General features: G+C 38.2%; 1 protein-coding gene across 4 annotated transcripts in view; it reads right to left on the bottom strand.

Moving 5' to 3' along the window:
• The window catches only part of B3GNTL1 (UDP-GlcNAc:betaGal beta-1,3-N-acetylglucosaminyltransferase like 1), a 116,810-nt gene that overhangs the window by 23,667 nt on the left and 68,522 nt on the right, over positions 1-24,621 (bottom strand). For all 4 annotated transcript variants that reach the window (XR_010988894.1, XM_068151390.1, XM_068151389.1 and 1 more), the window contains 2 exons: positions 14,904-14,999; positions 6,225-6,349 (listed from right to left, as the gene is read on the bottom strand). Coding sequence is in view for 3 of the 4 variants with exons in the window: in XM_068151390.1 (XP_068007491.1) it covers positions 6,225-6,349; positions 14,904-14,999 (221 nt within the window). In the remaining variant the exon portion in view is untranslated. The remainder of the gene's footprint in view (positions 1-6,224; positions 6,350-14,903; positions 15,000-24,621) is intronic.

The raw sequence follows: 24,621 nt of genomic DNA, 5'->3' as shown, positions 1-24,621 counted from the left end.
GGCAGAAAAAGGATTATCAACCAAACTCTAGTTGCAGAGTCACACTGGAATCCACTTCCAGGCTCACAGAAAATGTTTCTAATTGTCCTGGAGAAGTCCTTGTACATTCCGTATTTGTCACTTCCAAACAATTACGCATTTGCTGTCTAGGCAATGGGTGCCTCTGTCCCATAGAAGTCCCTACAGAGGTAAAATTCAAGCAGACCAAATCTTGTTGGTATCACCCACAAACATGCCAGACAGAAGGAGATTTACTGACCTAATCTTAGCTATGAATATTACATTGAAAAATCCATGTGGGGCAAGCATGCAAGAGCATTGAACACAGAAATAAAAGGATGTGAAAGTTACTAACTCCAAAGTGAACCGCTTTTCAATTACAAGAATTTTGTCAGGCAGCTGCATTTAAGCACCAATAACTGGTCTGTTTAAATGCCTATTTTGGGTTGTGAAAATAAAGCCTGTGTCACCAGCTCTTGTGAGTTTTTGCCTGCATCACTTTGAGGCATTCAGATGAAAACACTCACAAAAGAGAGTTTTTAAAGTGGCATCCCCATATTGTGTGTGCCCTTTTTAATGAAAACTTAAGAGTTCCATCAAACACTTGGCAGTGATGAGTTAAATTTTTACCAGTGCAAGCCAAGACCATCAGATGAATAGAGACTTGAGGAGGGAATTTGTGACTGAGCTTTAGAATGACCACCTCAGACAACCTCTGCAGAAAGGTGCCCTGCACAAACCACCTCTCACCTGAAGCCAAAGGGAGGAGCATCAAAAGAGAGAGTTTCAGTTATCCCCTTCAGGTTTCCGGTTCACCTAATTTGCCACACATTTTGATGTTTCCAGCACAGATAACTGGGATTCCTGCCTTCAGGGATATGGGAATGCCATTTTCCCACCCTTCCAGAGTCAGTGCAGGTGCAACAGGCAGGAAGGGTAGCAACATGCAAAGGATGATTAAAGAGAATGCCTGAAACTACCCAGAAGCTGTACAAACCACTACCCAGAGATGATTCTCACAGCTATATTGAGATTTTTGCATTATTACATATTCATAGCCACCAGCAAAAACTAAGAGGTATCATCCCAAATCAAAGCTGCTTTTACTACCTATGTCAGAAAGGATTAAAGTAAGCTGGTTTGCAGCAGCCTTCAGTATCATTACTTAGCCCATATTCAGCTAACAAGATTTTCCTCAGCTAGAAGGTGGGATACAAATTCTTCTGACTGTAGAAGTTTGTTACCATGCACTAACACTTCAACTTGACCCAGATTCTTGGAGAATGTGATTTTCCCCACTTCTGTAATATTCTTGTCACTTCTTTACAAAATAAACGTTACAGGTATACATTTTTCTACTTGGAAAACCATTCTCAAGGCTTTCAGGATTTTCCTAAGATCTCACTTGCCGTGGCTCCTCAATTCTCATCAGTTACATAGTCTGGAAGGAAGAAAAGGAGCCAAAATTCTGCAGGAGTGAAATGAGGGTATTCATGCTGCGGGTGAGAATGACTATGAAGTGTGTTCCTCAGGCCCAAGTAGTTATTACCATACCATCCACCCAAGGAACATAACAATGGAGCTCTGTTAAAAAGTGTGGTGACCGACTGACTGAATACAGGAGTCAAGAAACATCTGCTCCACTCCTATTTTTAAATGAAAGATAATGTGACAATAAAAGCTATATGATTTAGTGCCTGAGCTCAGTTAAACCTCACCATATAGTTTGACTGCCTTTCCCCTCCTTCCCCCAGTGAGGCTGCCTAAGTGAATCTACAGAGTAGACAGATGTGCAAGTGCTTGAGAAATGCACAAGTACAAGCCCAATATCCAAAGGAGTACTGGAATTTTGGGTATTGATTACCATCCATAGTAATGCTATAAATCCATACACCTGACCTTTTCTATAGACATTGGTCCTACATGCTACTCGGGTAACACCAGACAGGATGAGGAGTTCTTAAGTGAATGGCCTCTGCCAGCAGCTTTTTATTCATGGCAGGATTAGAGAATTCTGTATTATAGGTGAATCTCACTTGATAGATAATCAAAAAATGGAAAAACAGGGAACTTTTTAATCCCAGTGAGCTGAAGGAACAGATTCTTCAAAGCTAGTCCTGCACACAGAATTCAAGAGCCTTACAATCAGAAGTGAATCCCATTTGAACCTTGACCATACTGACAAATAAACTGATTTTTTTTTCCTCATTGTTGTTCTGTTGAACTTCATGTGAACTTATTAATTGCTGGACTATATCATCCCATGGAGTTATTACATTTACACTGTTAATAGGTTCTATTAATGTCCAAGTTCATCTCCAGGTTAGGGGTCATTAACTCAGGCATGGTTTGCATTGTGGCCTATTTTTCATGAAAGGCTTATTAAGAAAGACAGAAACTATCAATGTTAATGCCATTTACTTTTCAAGAATCTAATGAGGTCATTAGTTTCTGTGTTTAATTGAAGTGCCAAATGAAAGAAGAGGAGATAAAAATGCAGTTGACCTCATCTTTGCTGTGGTTGCACAGGAACACGTTACGCTACTCCTCTCTCCTGCCTATTTTTGGATGCATGTTTTTGCAGGAAATGAAGCAGGCATTCCAGAGCTCATCAGCTACAAGCCCCATGCCTCAGAGAACCTCTACAACAACCAAATGTGTGTCTCAGACCAAGTGCCTGTTCTCCTTCACTTAGATGACACTGGAAGCTTCTAGTGCCTGAGACCAGATGGTTTCAATAGATGATGTAATTTGGTGATTTTGCAGAACAAGCTCTTACAGCATAAGACTTGCTCTGAATACACAGCACACAAAACTACTGTAAGCACTGAAAGTACACTGCACATTTTCTGCAGAAAATGGCATCACCTGAATCTCAGCTGGAAGGTACAAACCTTGTTTTCTATGTATATTAAATTTCTCTTGACCAAGAGCCTGTAGCTTGCTGCAAAGGTTAGCTACCTGTCCCAACTGCCTGTCCTCAAGACCAACACTACCTCATGACAAATAAAATGTTTCATCGCTCAGCTTGTTCCAAGCTGACACTCACCTTGCAATGAGCTACATTGTTTTATACACAGTTCCCTTTTCTCCCCTTTGGCATTTTACAATGTTTTTATTATACACCAAACTTTCTTACTCCAATACTTTTCATTATATAGCCAGCTTTGATATTGTAGCAAATCAGTGTAATGTAGCTATGTAGCACAAAGTACACACAGCCCTAGGACAAGCTGTAATGTAAGATAAAATCATTTTGATCTAAGAGATACAATATGTGGGACTCTGTGTTGTAAATTCCTCGCTGAAGTTTCTCAAACCTTGTATTGCTCATTCACATTTAGCAGGCATCCATCACAAATTTTAGATTGAGTTACAATGAGAACGTTTACATTTCTGTATGCACCTAATGAAACCTAAATATAGGCACTGTACTTCGTTCTGGTTCTGTCACACATCCAAAACATTTAATAAAGCAGTCTGATGCCTCCAGGGAAAAGAAGAATGTAAATAAGATTCTGTTTCCTGCTTCACAGATACTTTCACCTCTAGATATTTGTTCCAGAAGGATACTAATCATAGGAAATGACCCAAAAATCATTAGTGTTTACAGTTGCACAGGCTAAATAAAAAGAACTAAGTGTTGCTTGCCAAGTAGTTTTATAAATATTTTAGGAAGTTTGAAAATGCAAAATCAGGCATTTTCCCCCAAAATGGTAATGAAAGACACTCGTCTAAACTGAAACCAGCCCATAAGCAGCTACATGCAGCTTTGTATGGTAGAAAACAAATCCTATTAACCAGTTCTAATTTTTTAAGACTGAAACAAGGCATATACTGTTTTTAAAAAAATACAATCAAAATCAGCTTTCCTACAAGCACCATTTTGATTGCAGCCAAGGTATTCGTTTGCTTGGTGAGTTAACAACTTCCAAATCAAGGTCTAGGCTAACTCTGAAATTTCAAAGGCAACATAGGCCAGTGGCAAAAGGCCACAGAAAATTGCTCAAACAAAACACACCATTAGAAAAAGAGACTTCTGGACCCACATTAAAATAAGGTGGGGTGACCAAGAGGCAAATTAGGAAAGACCCATTTTCAATTAACTTGAACCTTTGTGATGAGTCCATTGATGTTGCTGCTCAAAGTGTACCTCAACCTTTAGAAACAAAGGCTGGCCAACTCTTCACAGCTTAGGCAATAAAGAGGAGAACAGACCAGTACAAAGAGATGTTACACAACCTCATATTTGAAAATTTGCACAAAATAGTATTAACAGTAGTACCAACAAAAAGCCAACAGGAAGAGTGGCTAGACTGACTTCTTAGAATGAAACAAGGCAGGCATCAATTTGGACATGCTAGTTGCACATCTGAAAGAGCTTTACAGTATTTCCACATTCTCTTAGCATGTTGTGATTCAGGGTGCTTGTGCCACACAACCTTGTAGATCTGAATAAGCAACAGCTTGCAGTAAATTCAAAACAAACTCATTTCCAAGAATAAGATGTTTTCCCACAGATACAAGCACTGCGCTTCCAAGAGCTGTAGCAGCTCACGATGCATGGAAGAGAAGTTTGTAACTGACAAAATGATCACATACTGTAAGAGAAAACAAACCCTTGAACACCAGTGAAAGGGAAAATCATTTACCTCTGATTTGTTTCCAAAATCCAAATCATATCTTCCATTTGCTCAGAATGACCATTTCAGACTTAAATGATTTTATGTACTTATGCAACCATATAAATGTATTTATAAAGCCCTCCAGTGACATTAACCAGGAGCATGATATTTATGCTAGAATACTATAGTATTTGCAGTAAAACAATAATATGGTGATATACAACTAAAATACCCATTAAAATGTTTAGTTTTACTAGTCAGTTCTACAGAGCCATACAAATAAGACTGTCTAAAAAGTGTATTTATATCATTAATCAGTAAGAAAGCAGTTTACTTAATTACTATTGTGATTCTGGTGTGGGACTCCTAACGGACAATAAAACTCACATAACTTTTCATTAATGTCAGTGCATAAGAGAAAGTAACAACTTTGGCTCAGCTTGCAGGACTTCTGAGCACGAAGAATGCCTTCCCTGCGCAAAATGAGCATGTAGAGGAATCAGTAACTGACAATTTAATGCTGTCTTTAAGTGCAGAGCAGCGCTCTAAAAGCAGTAGGCAACAGCTTACAAGGAAGCACCAGAGATAATTACTCCTAAACATCCTCAGGTATTTTTCAAACCTCATTATCTGATTAAGATGGTTTAGACTTTTTAAAATAGCAAAGTAATATATGCAAATGCAGCACATTATCAGATTAAAGGTTTAGGGTTGGTTTTGGTTTTGTTGGTTGGGTTTTTTTTCTTTTTCAAAAGAAGGTTTTTGTTGGTATTACAAGTTTCTGTTTACTGTTTCAAAATCAAGACTGTTTGATAATGAAGCTTTAAAATTCATAAATTATCTTTTACATTACGGTTCACATGGCAAAAGAATATGAGAATCAAAACCACACCTATTAAAAATTCTAATTAAATCCCCCAATAAAATTTCACCACTGGGATATATTTCAAATATATTCTTACAATCATGTTCAAACTGTTGAAGAAATTACTGCTTCACGTCTCACTTTTACCATACATAATCACATAAAGCATTCATAATCTGCTTTTAGGGTAAGAAACTTAGATGTTCTAGATAACCAAAGAGGTTATTCAGGCAAAATTATGAGATCTTACAATTACAGTCTGAAATGGTAATTGGAAGTTGAGAACACAGTACCGCTGTAACAGTCCCCCAAATGCTTTATTGCTCCTGCAGTATCTATCACGAAAATACTTCAGAAGCAGTTTCAAAGACAAAGCTTTTAAAAAATATTTTAAGTATTTTTTAATGTCTGTCCAATACTGCCAAATCTCATGCCTCACTAAATCATGGGCAGCAGTAGTATCTGAATCAAAGATTTCAATTCATAATTGCAGTTCCAGCATTACAGGTTGCTACTTCGAAACAAATTATTAGCAAGAACAAATACAAATCTAAGCTCCCTCCACCAAAAGAGAACGCTACCACCATATGTCATGCTTAAAATAAACAAAATAACAATTAAAACACAACTAGCTAATTATTCTGTTGTGTGATGTCTTGAAGATTGGGGATCTTTGCTGCCAATCATCCAACATTAAGTTAATTTTTAAGTTCTACCAAAGAAATGCAACTTACTCTAGGACGGAATGAGTTGCAGCCTGGGGATGGTAACGGTACAGCAGGAGGCAATGGTTTACTCGAAAGACTTCACCACCCTTCTGGAGATGTTTATAAAAAAACAACAAATCTTCTGGAACACCCTGGAAGAGAAGCAGGTATTTCAAACCAGGAAGCAACTGCTTTTTGTTACCAAATGAATAAGGTTTAATAACATTTTATTCATGTTATTTCTGTATGTCTCCAGGAAGTTATCTAATGACTCATTAAACATCTGTCAAAAAGATACGAAGGTATTTTAAAAAGCAAGCAATGCTACTTAAAAATTAAGTATGTCTGACCACAAGGACAGAAGAGTTAAAATAAACATCATCACATTTTGACAGGGATATAAAGCTTGGTATAGGGTAGTCCCAAAAGAGAGAAAGTCAGACGCTGAGCTGTTCATGAAGCCTGAAGCAACATATAACCACCCAGGTTACTGAAAAGGATCAGTAACTTCAGAAGAGTGGTTTGGTTTTCTTACTAGAGTTATTGTTCTTTGTTTGGACACCACACAAATACCTAAGGTGGTCACTACTAGGAAAAGGTTAATCAAGTCCCATAATAAGAAAACTTAATAAAAGCAACCTCAGAATGAGGCAATGTCTGAAAGCAAAACTATTTTTTCCCCTTGCGACTTATTTCCATGGTACATTCCTCCTGATGGGATTGCACGCAATGCTGCTGAAAGACTGCAAAAATTTTCCTAGAATTGTGGATATATGTAAAGCTTTAGGAAATAGAGAATAATTAAGAATCACATGCAACATTGCCCACCTTCAAATAAGAAAATCTTTGTGCCAAAGACACAGTGTCAGACGGACAATATTTTGGGACATAGACTTCAACTGCATGTCGTAGCATATGAAAGCATAAACCCACCTTTAGAGATACAGCCCTACACTAAAGGTCAAAAAGTAGCATTTTTTCCAGTGGTGCAACTTCTTGAAATGTACCTACAATAGTTGATTTTTCTATGTTTAAATACTTATTTTTATTTCCTCCAACCCATTGTTTAAAAGGTCACAAAGTCAAGAAGGAAAAGAAGGGAAAGATACTGAAATACATTTCATTCTGTAGGGAGCATCCCATACAAGAACAACAGAAGCATAAACCTCAACCTCAGCTGTAGGTATTTCAACACAAAAATAACAAAGGCACAAGTTAAAAATAAATTGCATTTTTTCCCCATTACCCCAGCTTCTGAGTTTCTTCCATAATTAAGAAAAGGAGATTTTCCAATTAAAGTGCAGAACCCAAAATCCCTCTGTGGTTTATTCTGGCCTTCTAGTTATAAGTGCAATACAATTCAGTGACTGCTTCTCATATCCATCAGAATGTGTGGCCAAGGGGGTGTGGGGAGGGGAAGAGAAATGAGCCTGAAAAAAAAAAAGCTTTGAAGCCTGGTAAACAAATCCAAACCACTCAGTAGAACATATGTATCTTGGAAGAAAACAGAACCAAATCAAGCTTTCTACTCTGCAGCTCCAGACTTTACTATATGATGGATTGATTTAAGACACTGGATTGGGCCACACTCCCAGATTCTGAACTGAATGGGTTCTGATCTGAGGGCAGCTTATCTGTAGCTTTTCTTTGTCTTTGTAGATATTTGTCTGACTTGTAGGTTAAGAGCTGCAATTTTAGAGAAACTTCATAAAACTGATGCTTTGTATGCCTAGCAGAAGATGGAGAAGCAGACAGCAACCAGAGTCATGAAGAATCTAAATAAAAAACAAATTCCTTCCATTTGTCTTGTAGCCGTTTCTATATTTTTCTTATTCTGGACTTTAATGGAAATATTGAGAGTCAGCAGCAAAGCTTAAACCTTTTTCTCTTTTCCAGTTGCATACTAGACTGTGTCAGGCAGGGCATCAAATTTGTAGCATGTGTCAGTTTACTGCAAGGGTCATATTCTGATTCAGATATAGGATTATATCACATAAGTATCTGCAAATCATTTTTGTTTGGACAAGCATTTACATTATTCAAGACAACCATTAGTATGTAACTTACAAAGGAGTGTTACTGCAAAAAGATCTTTCCAAATGCTGTTTGGCTCTGAGTGCTCTTTTGCTTTCCTTCAGCTGGCAGAAGGAGTTTAAAAGCCAGCACACTGAGCTCCAGGACCGACAGGTGCCTTGCTCTGCTCAGCAGTGGCCTCTCACATTACAAAGGCGCAGCACTGCTGTGCGTTTTTCAGGGCAGGAAAGATGTTGACTGTATTATGGATCCTGCAGGGATGGGACTTCCCATGGCTCTTGAGCATGTAAGTTTGTTGCAATACAAGAGTTTCTTCTCAACTGAGACATATTATTGGATCCAGATGGCATTTTAACCACCAGGAGTCTCTGTCAAACACCACAACCTTCAAAGAAAAAGCTGTTTAACCACTAAAAGGGACATTTGAATGTATTTTTGAAACATAATACTAGCTAAAAGTATCAATTAACAATGCAGCATTTCAGCAAGAAGCTACCACATAAATAGTTTTCAGCATTAAGAAATACAATTAAATTGCACCAGTTAGATGTTACTGGACTACCTACAGAATTTTCCATGTTACAGGCAAATCCCAACCCTATATGCTCTGTTGCACAAAGGGATAAACTCATTGGCCTGCCCTTACTCAAGGTTGTATTCATCAGTTGCCACTTACAACTCCTAGTGAAAAAGACAACCGCAGCTGCTCTGTTCTAACCAGCATGCTCTAGCCACAGGCCAAAAAAAATCATTTACCTGAGTATACTACCACCAAAGAGGGGAGGAAATTGCGTTTACTCAGTGTTTTTGGCAGATACCTCTTGCTGTGCTGAAGGTTGGCTCTACAAGTGAGGAAACTGACATTGCATACACAATGGGATGTCAAGCAGAATCTACCTTGAGTTAAAGTAATTCCTTGTTCAGGGACCACATTAAATACTCCGTGATACTCCTGTTGTTTATCTTCTCATTGCTTCTCACTCCTAGATCACCGTGCATGAAACAGTTCTCTAACCACAGCATCTTGAACATACACACTTGGCAAGGAGGTGCAAGCCACCTACCACTACAACAAGTAATTCTGGCTTGCAGCTCCTCCATCAGTAATGGTGAGGAGCATCAGCAGGCATGAAGAAAATAATCAGCAATTTTTGGAGGCCTTTTATGAACAAGTGGCCTTCTGTTCAGTGCTGGTACTAGTAACACCTGATGAGAGATACCAGCCTGTAGCTACCACTAGGCTGCACAGGCATACACACAATGTAAAAGCTGCCACCAGCTGCTACATGTAATACAGGAGGTTGATTCTGCCACAGAATCAATCTGTCCAAACTTCCTCGGTCCATCTCTTTTCCCTCCACTCAGCCTTTCAATTGTCTTTGACATTTACTCTTCCCCTGTTATCTTCCAGCAGAAGGCACTCTAGTAGAGGTGGTAGATCCTTGTGAGTAAAATGAGTGGAGATTTAGCCTGTGCAGAGCAGAAACTAGTGAAAATGGGACACCCAATGCCATGTTTTCTCTTTCAAGAACGCCTGCATTTATAACAAAAAGCACTGACAAACAAGAGAAGGGAAGTCAATCTATCCCCACAAGAAAAAAAGGCAACCTTCAGGTTTGGAAAAACTTAGCCCTTTGTCTTCATCAGAGGCATCAAGGAAAAGCAGGCTATAACCTAGCACGTTTTGCAAACCAGACAGCCATCGTCAAAGTAATTGATGGATAGGATAAGCCAAATTGCTTTAATTCCTCAGAGAAGCATAAAATTGTGAATGGAAAGGATGAACCAAAAAGGAAGTAAATTTTGATTCCACGCTAACATGTTTCTTACTCTGGAAAGAGTTTGTTTCACTGCTAGTTTTTCAACTAACTTCTTTTCTTTCCTTTTTAAATTCATATGCCCACAGCTGCATATGTGGAAGCGAACACAGAAGAGTCCCTACTTTAGAGGAAGTACTCCTGCCTCAGAAAGAAATGCTGTTCTGTTGGACATTAAACTCTCTAACTAAGAAATGCTGTTCAGTGTGCTGCTAATGGGGAACAGCTAAGCTCTTGGAAGCTAAAGCTGAGTAACTAATTTAAGCACTTCTCCAATTTAAAGTTATGGAAAAAAAATAAAATAAGAAAGGACATAATTTATCAAGAATTACCCACTCTTCAGTCTTTCCCTAAAGGCAAGTTTTGTATTAAATGTCAATTGTATTTTTCCTTTGCAACGAACAACTTCTAATTGAAATTACTTACTTCAGGGAGAAATTATCATTAATTGAAAATGCTCCTTAGTTCAACTTCCTTTAGGACAGTTACCAGGAATATGCAAAAAGACTTACCACAAGCTAACTCCATATTAAATAGCTATTAATAGTTTCTCTTAAGGATTACCCAAGATAATCTCAAGTCTCTCTTCCTGCAGATCTGTTGCTTCATTTTTTGGGTCCCATACAAATTATCTTTTCACATCATTTCTCCTTGATATGAGACACAAAGCCTGCAACATACATTCTATTGTTTGGGAAATAGTAGGATAGAGAAAACTCCAAAAGGTGGCTTTCAGCCAAATGTACTGGTACATAAATGTAGTTAAACAAAGACAATGGGGAAGTCAAATTGAAGGAAGGTGGTAAATTCTAAATTATATTTAATAACAGACTAGCAAAAACTTGACAGGGGGTATGGGGTGAGTGTGCAAATACATTAAAGTGTAATTAATCATATTTCTTTCCTTTTTTAGATAAAATACTGATTCCTGCCCAGCCATAAACATTAGTGCCTGTGTTTTATCCAGATTTTCCCCCAAAGCACCTTGATGAGTTATTTAACAGACCAACCATATTTTAATTCCAGTTCCAAACCCCCAAATTCCTACTTAGCCTTTTACCTTTCAGGTGTTATTGCAGCTGCCTGCCTTTGTGGAGGGAATGACATTTGTGTGCTTTGGCACAGAAAAATGGAAAAATGCATTAGTTAGCACCTAATAGCCTACAAAGTTATCTTAGAGCTCTACTGCATCTGCAAATCTCCTGTGTATGAAAAGGCATTTTGACACCTCTTCAATTTGAGGTTTTTTTTGTGACCTTTTATCACAAAAATAGATCAAACCCAAGCTCCAGACACTTTGTTTGGAGCCACAGTTCGCATTCAGAAAGGCCAGAAGTGGTTTATAATATGCTGTTCCATCTGGGGCTCATTAAGAATAATTTCCCCCTGTTTACACTTTGAGATTAGCTTAGAACTTTAAGGCTGTCACTCTATTTTTAGTCTTCGTACACTTAAAACGGAAGGTTAAATACAGAGGTGACAGGAAATCTGGGACCAAGTTGTGGTAAAACTCCAGAGAAAGAATCAACCGTGGCATATTACAGTCGTGATGTCAAGAATAACAGTGCTTGAATAAAGCCCAGACTATGCCACTTTCCACCTTTCATGGAGTGGAGTCTGCAGGTTAGCAATGCCCATTATACAGTTGCTGTACTCACGATTTCTTCAAGCATTTATCAAAAGCTACAAACAAGGTTGCTTTAGCTTAACGCCCTTACACACAAGTGACTAGAACAAAAGGACAACACGACAAAAGAGACATATAATGTGTCCTGCCTGTGATCTCCATTTGGATGTTAACAGCAAACAAAAACCTGTTGTCCACCTGAAGAACATATTTCTTTGGCAGGACACAAGGTCAGTTAGATACAGTTGCAAAATGTTGCTATTGTATGAAAATTGAAGCGTGCTGTCAAACATTGGAAGCAATACCTTTGCTTAGCCTGTAACAGGCACCACATCTACCACTGCACATGAATTTTCTAAGTTCTCCAACAGATGATAAAGCTTCAAAATCTGCTTTTCATATAATACAAGTCCAAGTGCACTTTTCCTCAACATAACATTTTGTGACACGTTTGGACACAGTTAAGACTTTTCAACAATGGTGCTGGATGTTAGAAGACATCAAAAAGAATAGAAGCAAAACCAATCATGTAGATAACATCACACACCAACTTTCACATGTGAGTTCTGAAGGGTTTAATAAAGTTCTGCTACTTCATTCAATAAGGAATTTCTGCACTCTATCCAAACCAGTTGCACAACAGGATGATCTCTTTTGCTTTATTTTCCTAAAAAGGTTAGTTAGAAACATGGTTCACATGACTGCCCTCCTAACAGTGGATCTTATTTAAAATGTATCTTTATAGGCTTGGGACTATTTCTATTGTGTTATCTTAGTCTCAGCACACCATTAGAGCTTGCTAAAAATCAACTAGTCTCAAGTACTACTGCTTTAACGATCATATGTTGAGAGGTTGCGTAAGTAACACCTCTGCAGCTAAATTTTAAAGGCATAGCCTAAAAGTGCCACACCATTTTAGTTAACCAGCGCATAAAGCCAACCCATCAAGTTCTTAGCTACCATTTAGGAAGATGTTGTTTAGGATCATGTGTGGGGATTGCACAGTGACTACATAAAATGAATAAACCTCCAGCCGTTGTAAATCTTGACCACAAAGAACTTAAACAAAGAACCCCTGAAGTTTTTAGAAGTAGTTTTGTTTAGTTTAAGTCTGTGTCACAGAAAGCCTGGATGAACACAGACACACATGCACACCTACCTGCAATGACAACAAAAAAAATATGATATTACAGCTTATATAGCTATATTCTATCAGTCTACCCAAACTATTAACATAAACGTCAAATTGCAATTTCATCCATGGAAGAATTATCTTCCATTTGTTCTAAGTGCTGAAATATGAAGAACAGGTGTTTGGATTTAATTCCAAATAGGAACTGAAGCTTTTTGGCATGGAAACAGTTTAGCAAATGGAGAAGGCTGAAATGCAGAGATTTGTTGGTCTGTTTCTTGTAGCAACATGACACTTATAAGTCACACTATTAAATACTAACCCAAAAATGGAGATGGAAGTGATCAAATTAACATAGTCACATCATGGGTCAGGACAGAACATACACACACAGATAAGATCCTTAATAGTACTCAGTATTTGTTTATAACAGCTCTATTGATACATAGAGGAAAGTTTCTCTTTGCCTCAAAGGAATACTTTTCAAAGTAAATGAGTTGGATCAATGCTAAATACAGTGTTAAATGCTGAAAGACTTAGGACTGGATTTTGTGTCCTCTAAACCCATGCAGGCCAAAGGTTTGACTTCATTGCTTATGTTCACTGCTTTGTTCAGATCTGTCATCACCCTTTTTCATCGGGTTTTTTTTTTTTGGAGCTCCTCTGTATCAGCCAGAGTTTGAGTTCTGACATGTTGGACACTTCACAATAGGGAGAAACAACAAGTTTAACTTATCACTGTTAATTTTAAAAACTAGAAAGACGTATCATGCATTGTGGCTGAAAAAATCATTAGGATTAAGATTGTCAGTGTATTACATCTGAATAGCCAGTGGCATAGTTCCTACACAATTATATAGAAAGAAGAAAGGGGGAGGGGGGAAAAAAACAATCACCAAAACCAGAAAAAAAACCCTTCCAAAACTCAAAGCAAAAAGCACAGAACAATACTCTGTTTAACTTAACCTATTGAACTTTATTATTAAGCTTGCTGTTCTATTGTTGTTACTATGTTTTAGCTTGCTTGCTTTCTTTTCTGAGCTTACTAACAATGCTCAAGAAGTCAAGTCAAACATTCTTCAGAGAATGAAAATACAATGATAAGGAATAATAATAAAGAAGAAATAAAGCACATAGGTCAGCAAATGCAGATTGTATTGGAACCAGGCACCATTCCCAGCTCTTCTACTCACCAGCCATGTAATTAAGGGTGAATCTTTTCACCACTCTAAATTCTGTTCTCTGTCTGCCATCTCTTTAAGCTGTAATTCTTTTTGGCAGCCAAAATAATAATATTTGTGTATCCTCAGACACACATGTACGTGTGTGTATTTGTCTAAGTGTGCATGCACACACTGCATGACACAGGACTACTCCATTTAGAGGCTATAAAAAGAATTATCATCATAATATGTTGTTGTATACATAATAAAACAGGAAATAGCCTCAGCAGAAGTTTTTGGTTGTTGGGTTTTTTTTGGTGTTTGTTTTTTTTGTTTGGTTTTTTTAAGAACACTATTAAATGAAGGCTTAAAAACCCCCACAAAAACAAACAAACAAAGCCAAACAAAAACCAAGAAAAAAGGCACCACCAAAACAGAAGAGAACCACCCATTCAAGTCCTAACATCACACCAACAACACTGGAAGCAAAACCCCTCAGGTCTAAAACACACAGAATGAATCCAAGCACATCTGAATTAGACCTGTTTGCCAACGTATCTCTAGTACTACCACAATAAATACTGCCAACAGACATCTCTGGATTTTATTCCATAAAAATGCTGATGAGACTAAAGCAACTTAAAAAAACCCCATAATAATCTTAGAAAAAGAAGACCTGTCAGTGGAGGACCACTTCTCAGATAACAGTCGTTTAATTTGTAACTCAGTCCTGATTCTTGAGGAAAAGCTACTTAACACCTGAGGACAAGCCTGAGAACTAAGATTGACAAGTGGGTGGATAAATGAGACTTAATGGTAGTAGTTTTATGGCACATTGTGACCGCCCCTCCTCCTTTGTTCTTCACCATCAGGATAATAAATCTTTGCCCTTAGGAGAGTGAGGGTTCCTGGACTACACATTCACACACTCACCTTTCCACCCTCATCAAATTTTCCCACATGAAGAAACCATTCTCGAGAACAGAACCACGTTGGCATGATCACTGTAGGTCCATGGGAGGTAAACACCTAGGAAAAAGGTGAAAAAAGCCAGTCTTAATTAACAGAATATCCAAATTAGGATGTTTCAGAGAACAAAGTGTATCTCACACCTGAAATCATGCAAATCATTTTGCCTATAGTTAACCATCAGCAGTTTTAAGCACTAAGAAATGCAAGTGCTTAGAGTTTAGCATGTGCTTAGTTTCCAAACTGCAGTGTGTACCAGCAGCTCTGAGGTGTCACAGCCCAACAGGTGAATCTACTTCCTGCTTCATATTCCACATCCTTCCCTTCTGTCATAAGCTGCAACACACAGAGAGCACTTCAAATTTTATTTCAAGTGCAGAGAAGTTTACCGCATGTGACACTTGCATTAATAATGAGGATGTTGACACTGAAGTGAATGAATTGAGAAGAATCTTTAAAGGTCTTAAACTTAGCCCCACAATGGTTGTATATTGTTTTTCCTTTTTATATTCCTTATGAAATTTTCCTTTCATTGATCTTTTATTTCTGCCAAAGACACTTAATCAAGCTTGGACAAGTAAGATGCCATTTATTTCAAACACTACTAGAGCACTATGGAGTTGCTGCCCAGTGCTACCTACCTTACAAAGATGTTTGTAAGAAAATGCTTTAGGGACTGAAAAGAGAGTGGCTTCTAATTTGTCCCCTTGACTAGTGACAAGCAAAAACTACACAAAACAGCCTTTGCAGCATTAAACAAAATTCTTGTAAACACAGCTATGAAATAATCTAGAATCTAGTTTATGGAAAGTAAACTGGTTCCTTCTTTTATTTCAAGACAAAGTCTCTGGGCAGAAAAAGAGACTGGGTTTGTCAAACAGAACATGTGAAGTTAAGACAGAAGACTGTGCTTGCTTCCAAGAACTAGCAGGAAATAAAGAGCACAGCCTGGTTTACAAGGGCAGAACAAAGAAACCTCACAATTACTGCCAGTCTTCAAACACTAATGAAAATTCTGAGCAGATGATTTCACTGCAGCTATAGTGGTAATCTTGATATTCCTGTATAGTTGGCATTTTTCAGTCAGTGCATGAATTTAAACTGTTGTGCACCTAAACATTTCTATTTTCAAGGTCCTCCTGGGAGGGAGCTCCTTAAACTCTTAAGTCTGGCAGCCTCCATTTTCACAGATAAACACAGATTTAACCCCCAAATTTTACAAACTCTTAGACCAACTCTCCAAACAAATGAGATTTGGAACCTTATCAAAATTCAACAGGTGATATAGCCTTACTTTTTTTTTTTTTTTTTTGACAACTCAGGGTGAAGCACATTGCATGCTGCCTCCAGGAACATAATAATAGAACTTTCCTGATTATAAATTTGTTTTAGGGTAACTCATCTCAATGCAGAGACATTTTAGGTAGTCATATTTAGTCACAAAAATCCTATCACTTAGCAGCTATGATTTAGCAGATTAGCAGCTTGCTCCTAACTGAAATACACTTAGCCTGGGAGGTGCTAAATGTCAAAAACTCACCCAAAAAGTCAGTGGGAGCTGAAAGAGTCAAAACAATCCCTGAAAATGGGAGCAGACGTGATTACTCTGCACACGGTTATTAGCTCCGCACTAATTACAAGGGCAATTGAGTACGGCCCAAACTGAACAATGACTAAACAGTAATCCCAAAAGAAAACAACAGGCAGGAGAAAAGCTAGGCTAGAATGCATTGAATCTCACTTCTGAATGGAAGAAAATCTTCAAAAGAAAGTCTTGAGCCTACTGGTATACATAAAATGTGTTTGGAAAGGCTAGAATGCCATTTCCTCAGTGCAGCCTGGTTCATCAGAGAACACAAATGCACTTAATCTTGAAGATGTAGCTCAATGTGATTAGTCATGCTTGGGCGCAAAGAGCACACATCCCAAACATCTTAGATATTCTGTGCTCCATTGACCTAGATACTGAAATAAAACTACAAAGCACAAATTTGAAACACAGAAAAAACTGCAGCTTCTCACTTTGTGAGATGGCCACTCAAGATTTTATCCATAAATCTTTCAGATTGCCTGGACTGGAATAACAGAAACAAAGAGGACATGCCAGCCTGAAATCTGAAAATAAATGAAAATCAGAATGTGAATGATGATGCAGCTCTGTAACTTCTTGTGCTTAGTTTTTTTGGAAATGTTCTTCAGCTCTGCCCAACAAATGTTCTGCATCACCCCAGGACCTCAGTGGGTTTTGAGGTTTCCTCAAGAAGTTAATTCAGTATATTGAAAAACAGTTTGGACCTGTGAACCTTTCAGATGTAGCTGTATTGGTAGATTGAGGCTCTGGCCAGCCTGATCTAGTGTGGAGTGTCCCTGCCCATGGCAGGGGGGGTGGAACTAGATGATCTTTATGGTCCCTTCCAACCCTGAACTGATACTATTAATGCTTAGTGATAGTTATTAACTACAGTACACTCTCTGCTTTAATGATTGTCTGAACATAACCCAGTTGCATGAAACCAATTTGTTAAAAAAAAACTACAGATCTTGTAGATCAAAGTATAAATCTATTTAGATTTAGAATTCATCAGAACACAATGTTGTCATAACCAAACTGGAATCTATCTTTGTCAGTTTCCAGGTAACACAGACAAGCTGCTATTTCAGCATTGCATTTACATTATTTAGAAATTTCATTGTCATCTGGTTTTATTCCAAGGATCAAGTAGCAAGCAATTGAAACTAATTTACTCTGGTTTGTTCTTGCTAACTGTTTGGCTATTGAATTACATTCAGCTATTACAGAGGCTCTCTGAAAATAAATCTAAAGAATATAAAGAGTTGATTAAGTGATTTTCATTTGTTGTGTTTCAGAGCTGTCAACAGCACATGTAATTCTGGCCCCCACTGATGCTCACTTCAGACCATGATATGAAATTTCAGTTCCAATACTGAGAAAGGCATTCCTGTGTTTATAGTAACTCTTCAAGCAAAGTTCTATTTTCTAAACCAGCAAATCAAAATCTAACAGCGACGTGCCAAAAGAATATATGCAGATGGTGAATCGACCTTATCCCATTATGTTGTGCAGAATATAAAGAGGAAAACAGGCAGCTCACAAGAGCAGCTTGGTTAATCAAGGGCCCTCACTGCTTTTCTCTGTTAAGATACCAAAGCATTAATTCAGCAGTGAGTGTACCGGGACCTCATTACTAAAGATTACCAGCTTTACATCCAAAATCAGGTGCATGTGTTAGTGTGACAGAGGGGTAAGGGAGGTAGGGAAGAGAAGAATCCTCATCCTATTAAAAAAAAAAAAAAAAAAAGGGGGGGTTGGGGGGAAATAATATAATTAAAACAAAACAAACAAAAACAAACCCCAAAACACAGAAAATAAAAGAAAACAAGAATTACAGCAAACTTTACTAAGCTTTAATGAACCTAAACAACCAATCTGGTAGAGATTACACTCAGTTTATATTGTACTGAACTGTTTTACCCTTTCATATGCTTATATAAATAATTGCCTGCATCACCTCATCACTGCATGCTTCCACATTAGGTGGAAATCCCTGTTCTAAAGAAGCTGGGATCTGGAACAACAAAAAGTACATTTCATAAATAAACCATGCCATGAGCCTCCATACTGAGCGGACAATGCATGCATTCTGCTACAGCTTTAAATACAAATGAGCAATACTTAAGCCTTCACAAATCCCATACTCGACTTAGCAACAAAACTCATCAAAAATCATTCCAGAGTCCTGAGAACTACTAATACTCGTGAAAGCAGAGAGCAGTCAGCACCTCTGAGAAGGTATCCCAGACCTGCTCCTGGAAAAATTATGACCTAAATCCTCCCACAGTTTCCTCTGGATTTGAAGACTTAATGATGGCTGAAATGTTCCACAGTTTGCAGGAAATAGAGACTTTGCAAGAAAGGAACCAAAAACAGCAGCTGTAAGAAGATGCTTTCTCATCTATCTTGTGTTTCCTGCTGCTGTTTCATAGAATCAATCAGGTTGGAAAAGACCTCAGAGATAATCAAGTTCAACCTATCACCCAACACCTCATGACTACTAAACCATCGCTCCAAGTGCCACATCCAATCCCTTTTTGAACACTTCCAGGGACTGTGACTCCACCACCTCCCTGGGAAGCACATTCCAATGGCCAACAACTCTTTCTGTGAAGAACTTTCTCCTCATCTCAAGCTCAAACTTCCCCTGGTGCAACTTGAGTCTGTGTCCTCTTGCTCTGGTGCTGGTTGCCTGAGAGAAGAGACCAACCCCCACCTGTCCACAACCTCCCTTCAGGTAGTTGTAGAAAGGAATAAGGTCTCCCCTGAGCATTCTCTTCTGCAGGCTAAACAATCCCAGCTCCCTCAGCCTCTCCTCATAGGGCTTGTGCTTGAGGCCTCTCACCAGCCTCGTTGCCCTTCTCTGGACACGTTCAAGAGTCTCAAAGTCTTTCTTAAATTGAGGGGACACACTACTCAAGGTAAAGGACACACTACTCAAGGTGTGAAGGGACATAAAGTAAGTGTTTTCTGTAACAACCAACTAGACCATACAGCTTTCCAGTATACAGCTGGAGAGCAGAAGTACTGCACTGCAGAGATGTTCTCTGACACCTATGAACACAATTCCTTCCAACATCTCTAAACTTAATTGAGGTTCAAAATAATACACCAATAAAAAAGGGTTATAAAAGTTGAGTGATCTTCCTCTTTCTCAAACCTCTCAACTCTTACACGCAGAGTCCAACAATAACACCAGTGTACAAGATATAGAAGTAATTCATGTTTGATACTTTTATCTACACAGCCCCTGCAAGGTTGACAGTTCACTTCTCTGAAATATACGTAAAAAAATCTTCAGCCTATTCAAAGGTGCAGCCAGTCAACAGTATAGTTAGAATACCTGCATGAAGTATTACATGATTTATGGGGTGCCAGGAATATATATAAATATTAAAGAAAGATTCTGCAAAGTTATTAGAACCCCAGTTATACAGGCTCTGTTACAGCACTTAGAAATGTTTGCTTTCATACACAGGCTCTTTCCCTGTAAGCTCAGAAAATTAGCCAGGACATAAATATTACTACATAAAAAGCTGATGTTTGCTTTTTGATTTAGATTTTTATTGGAAATATAAAAGAGATTGAAAGAAAAACTGTTCATTAAAACATTCAGGGCAAATTTTAATGCTGTCTAAAGCATAGATAATCTCAAGAGATACAATGCATGAATCTCTCATAAAAATCCCTGATCCCCACTTCCCCACATCCCATATGAACTACAGCACAGGAGGTTCCACCTCAACCTGAGGAGGAACTTCTTCACTGTGAGGGCCAGAGAGCACTGGAACAGGCTCCCCAGAGAGGTTGTGGAGTCTACCCTGCAGACTTTCAAGACCCACCTGAATGTGTTCCTGCGCTACCTGCGCTAGATTCTATGGTCCTGTTCTGGCATGGGGGGTTGAATTTGATGCTCGTTGGAGGTCCCTTCCAACCCCTAACATCCTGTGATCCAGACACTTCCAGTTGTCACTATGTAAGCACAGGACAGTAATGGGAGGAAAACAGAGTAATGGACAGCAGTGCTGGGAGAAGAAAGTTGCATGTGTTTAAACTGCTATAATGAATTCCCTTGTCCCTCATGGCTTACTATATTCTTAGTGCTTGTCACTAGGCCTTCACTTCCACAAAAAAAAGAATGAGTTTGCTTGGAGCTATTTAACCATTAGACCCAAACACAGCATTTTAGAAAAACAGCACTCCCTATGTTACAGAAAATGTTAATAAAGCTTCTGCAGTGTTGGATGTGAAACCACCATGTGTATTACCCTGGCATCACCTCCTCCTGAGGTGATGCCAGGGTAATATACATGGCTACAACAGAGTGCCACAGAGGATGAAATGACGGCTAAAGGCTGCTTAGAAATGACTGCACCCTACTTACTACTTTTTAAAAACAACAACAACAACACAAAACAAAAAAACCCCACACCCTGCTGCTGAAAGGAAATCTGTTTACAAATTTTCTGAAGGTAAATATACTAACTTTTGACTTATAGTCTAATAGAGATGTACTGAATTAAGCAATCTCTTAAAGTCATATTAGCAGATACTGAATCACTAACAACACATACAGCTTGAAGAGAACCCTGCTAGCTTCTCTGGATTCACACTGTTGCTTCTGAGGAACACCTCCTGCTTGGTTAGTAAGGACTGCCAGCTCCAGGGAAGTAAAAGCTGCTGCTGGCTGAGCATTTCACTAATCTTTTCTTTTCCTCCAAATCCCCCTGCCAACTTCTCTTCCAGCTTCATCTCCCTACATGGTGGGCAGCAAAAAATAAGACTATCCTGCTTTTTCTATGATTCCATTATCCTGCTTTTTGAAGTGGACGATGCTTCAATTAACAAAGAAGTCAGTTATTTGCTTCTCTAAAACTTACTAGTGAAAAGGAAAACAAATTCACATGAAAAGCAACACATGAATCTTTTCCACATACCACCTTCTAAAATAAATGTTTGGCTGACCTGTGAATACACTTCCTTGTAAGTCTCGAATTCAGCAAATTTTGAAGTGCTGTTATTTTGAGAGAGAAACACAAAATACTTTTGAGAGTTCACCTTTATCCAAAAGCATAACATATCCTACCTACTTATGTTCACTGATTCTCCTTTTGAAATAAATGTCCACAGTATAAAAGTTTCATGCCATTTGGAAGTGTGGGGACACACCTAAACCTTAGTGTGGTAGTTTTAGGTAACGCCTTTAAAATTTTTTCACAGATCTTGAGCAGAACTGAGCTGGTCTGGCAAAGTTTAATGTTGGGGGGCGGGGGGGGGGGGGGAGGAGGAGGAATTTCAACCCACCACACTTCGTTAACTGAAATAAATACAAAGACAGAACTGTAAGTAAGGAGAACACTTTTACATTTGAAGAGCTCAACTGTGTGCCAACGGACAGGCAAAAGATCCACATGAGAAATACTAAATATTCATGCAAACTTGTTCTGTTTATTTCAGGACAAATGGTATTTCTTTTGTGTGGGTTTTTTTCTCCCCCTATAGGCTTTTAACATTTAGAGTAGGTTAAAAAAGAAATACTAGATCAGATCTTAGACTACAGATTCTGATTATTTGATTAACAGCTGCAATAGTAGAATGTTTTCTTTAGGAAATCAAAGCAAACTTTACCCTAAATTGCTCCCTCATGTCTTCCATCATATCAAGAGTCTTTGGGGGGTATCAGAGTACCAAATACATTCAAATACCCCAAGAGTGCTGGATTTGCATTCTGCATCACTTCAAAATTATGACCAGGAGAACAGACAGAAAATACAAGTCGGTTCTTTAATTAATTTAGAAGAACAGATTTCACTGCTAGTGCAAGAAAGAGCAATGCAATGCAATGCATTTCACAAGGGGGGAAATTAAACCCTTCATGGTGTTGTTTTACGTAAGTGGCCTAATGCTAGCCTTCTCCACACTGCTTCAAACCTTTTACCCCACAACATACTGTCATAATGATATATACTAACCAAAGGAACAAAAAGAAATAAACCAAAACCAGTACCTCTGCAGACATTTTGACATACACATACATTTCTGATAACAAAGGGGCCCTAATACATGTCAAGAACCCAGTGATCTGGTACAACACTTTGGTTTTCAATAGTGCAGAAGACTGGAAAGACCTCAACCAATTCTGAGAATATGCAGAAATAGGCTATCAATTTGTACAGGTCTGAGACAAAACAGAGCTGAGAGCGCTACAAAGCTTTTACCTTCTTATCTACATTCTTGTTTCAGCCTCCCTAATAACTTGTTGATGGGTTTATATGTGGGATTTGATTTTGTAGGTTCTTTCACTGCCTCCCAGCCAACAATCTGATCAACATTTCCTTCTACTTGTGAATATTTATTCTATAACCAAAACCCTCATAGTAGGGGCAGTTTGAAGGTCATACCTCTGAAACTAGGCTCTTAGTATGCATCACACCTGACATACATTCCTATGCTAAGTTCTGTCTGAACTTGGCATTCCTCTTCACTGGTTTGAATTAGTTACTGTTCAGACAGGCAGTCATTCAATCTATCCAGCATGTTAAAATATTTTGCAAGTCTCAAGAATTCAATGATAAGAAAGAAGGTAATAAATAGCTTAAGATCTTCCAACTGGAGGCTGGTATGAATTAGCTTCAGGCCCTCATGTTCCACTTATAACAATACAAATCAACATTAAAGAGCAAAGATTAGGACACAGACTCATCTGAAGCCAGAGATGTCCAAGCAAGTAGCACAGGCAATATGGGTCTTCCCTACCACAGAGAATTGGTGCCATAGGGACACTCATCTAAGATCTCTGTTGCCATCTCTAATGAATACAGTGGAACTCCCAGAGAATAAGGCTTCTAGTTCAGGTAGCCACCTTTAATGGGTGAATATTTGCCTAAGCCTCAAGTATCCAAACATTTCTATAACCGGATTAATAGAATTATTCACAAATTGATTAAATTAGTTCCTGGAATAAGAAATCATCCATAAAAACTGCTTTGGTATGCCAGGTGAATCTCAGAACACAAAGTGCAGATCAAACATTCAAAGAATTAAGAGGAAATCAATTCTGCTACACAGATAAAAAAGATCTTTTACATTCTTTTCTAATACCTTTTTCTTATCCTGTCCTGCAGAAATACTGACTCCTCAAAGAAGAGCAGACATGTACTATCTGGCACTCAGCATGTATCATTAGTAAATGGCAATGGCATAGCAGAAATGTGGCAGCAAGAAGGGTCTTGCTATAATTTCAAAGGAAAAATAAGTACCTAAAGGAAGCCAACTGAATCAGACCACAAAATGTGGATTTTCAGCTGAAAAATCAGTGGAGGAAACAGATGCTAGAACTGTACTTAATGTAATTCAAAATGTGAAAAGAGAACAGCAGCTTTGGCTATAATGAAAACCAAATATGGTTATAGCAGCAGCTGGGAAGGATCTAGTGAGCAGCTCTTGTGATTTATATCTTTGGAAGTTTCACGGGTCACTCAGTATAAACACCTTTGTTTGTCACACACATCCTGCTAAAAATGATTACGATTTAAATTAAGCTTCAAATCTCTGAACTGCAATTTCTGACAAAAGAGAATGTAAAACACAAAAGCACACTAACAATGTATCTTACAAACACTGTTTAAGAACATGTATTAATGCTAATTTCCCTGTCATCACTTTGTAAAATTTAGATTCAATCTCATTTTCTCCAAGAGCCCATAAAATTGGTAACAAGAAATTTCCATGTTACTTGTGAAACAAAGAAAGCAAAACAGAGCACTCCAGGAAATCCAACCTTTCTTTACATTTTGTTATAATAATCATTGATGCAAAGTATTGGTCCTTTCTACAGCAAGAGAAGACACCAGTTGGAATATTCCTACAGGGAAATGCAAAGCTCTCTACCAACATGGATGGAGTATCGGTGTTACAAAACAAACAAATGAGGTTTTTCACCGCCACAAACAAGCCATGGAGACAACTAAGCTTTGAAGCTCAAGTACAATGCCAGCATAAGAAAAAAAATGAGTAAGAGCATTAATCAAGGCTTTATCTAACTTAGCTTTGCTTTACACCCAATCAATAGATCAACAATACCTATTCATCTATTTCATATTGCATATT

Source organism: Melanerpes formicivorus, unplaced genomic scaffold (genome assembly GCF_026170545.1).
Source record: "Melanerpes formicivorus ecotype bairdi unplaced genomic scaffold, bMelFor1.0.p_v2 SCAF_21, whole genome shotgun sequence".
In the NCBI taxonomy this organism is placed as follows: Eukaryota; Metazoa; Chordata; class Aves; order Piciformes; family Picidae; genus Melanerpes; species Melanerpes formicivorus.
Note: the sequence above shows the minus strand (reverse complement) of the source record. Positions and strands in the feature narration are given on the sequence as shown.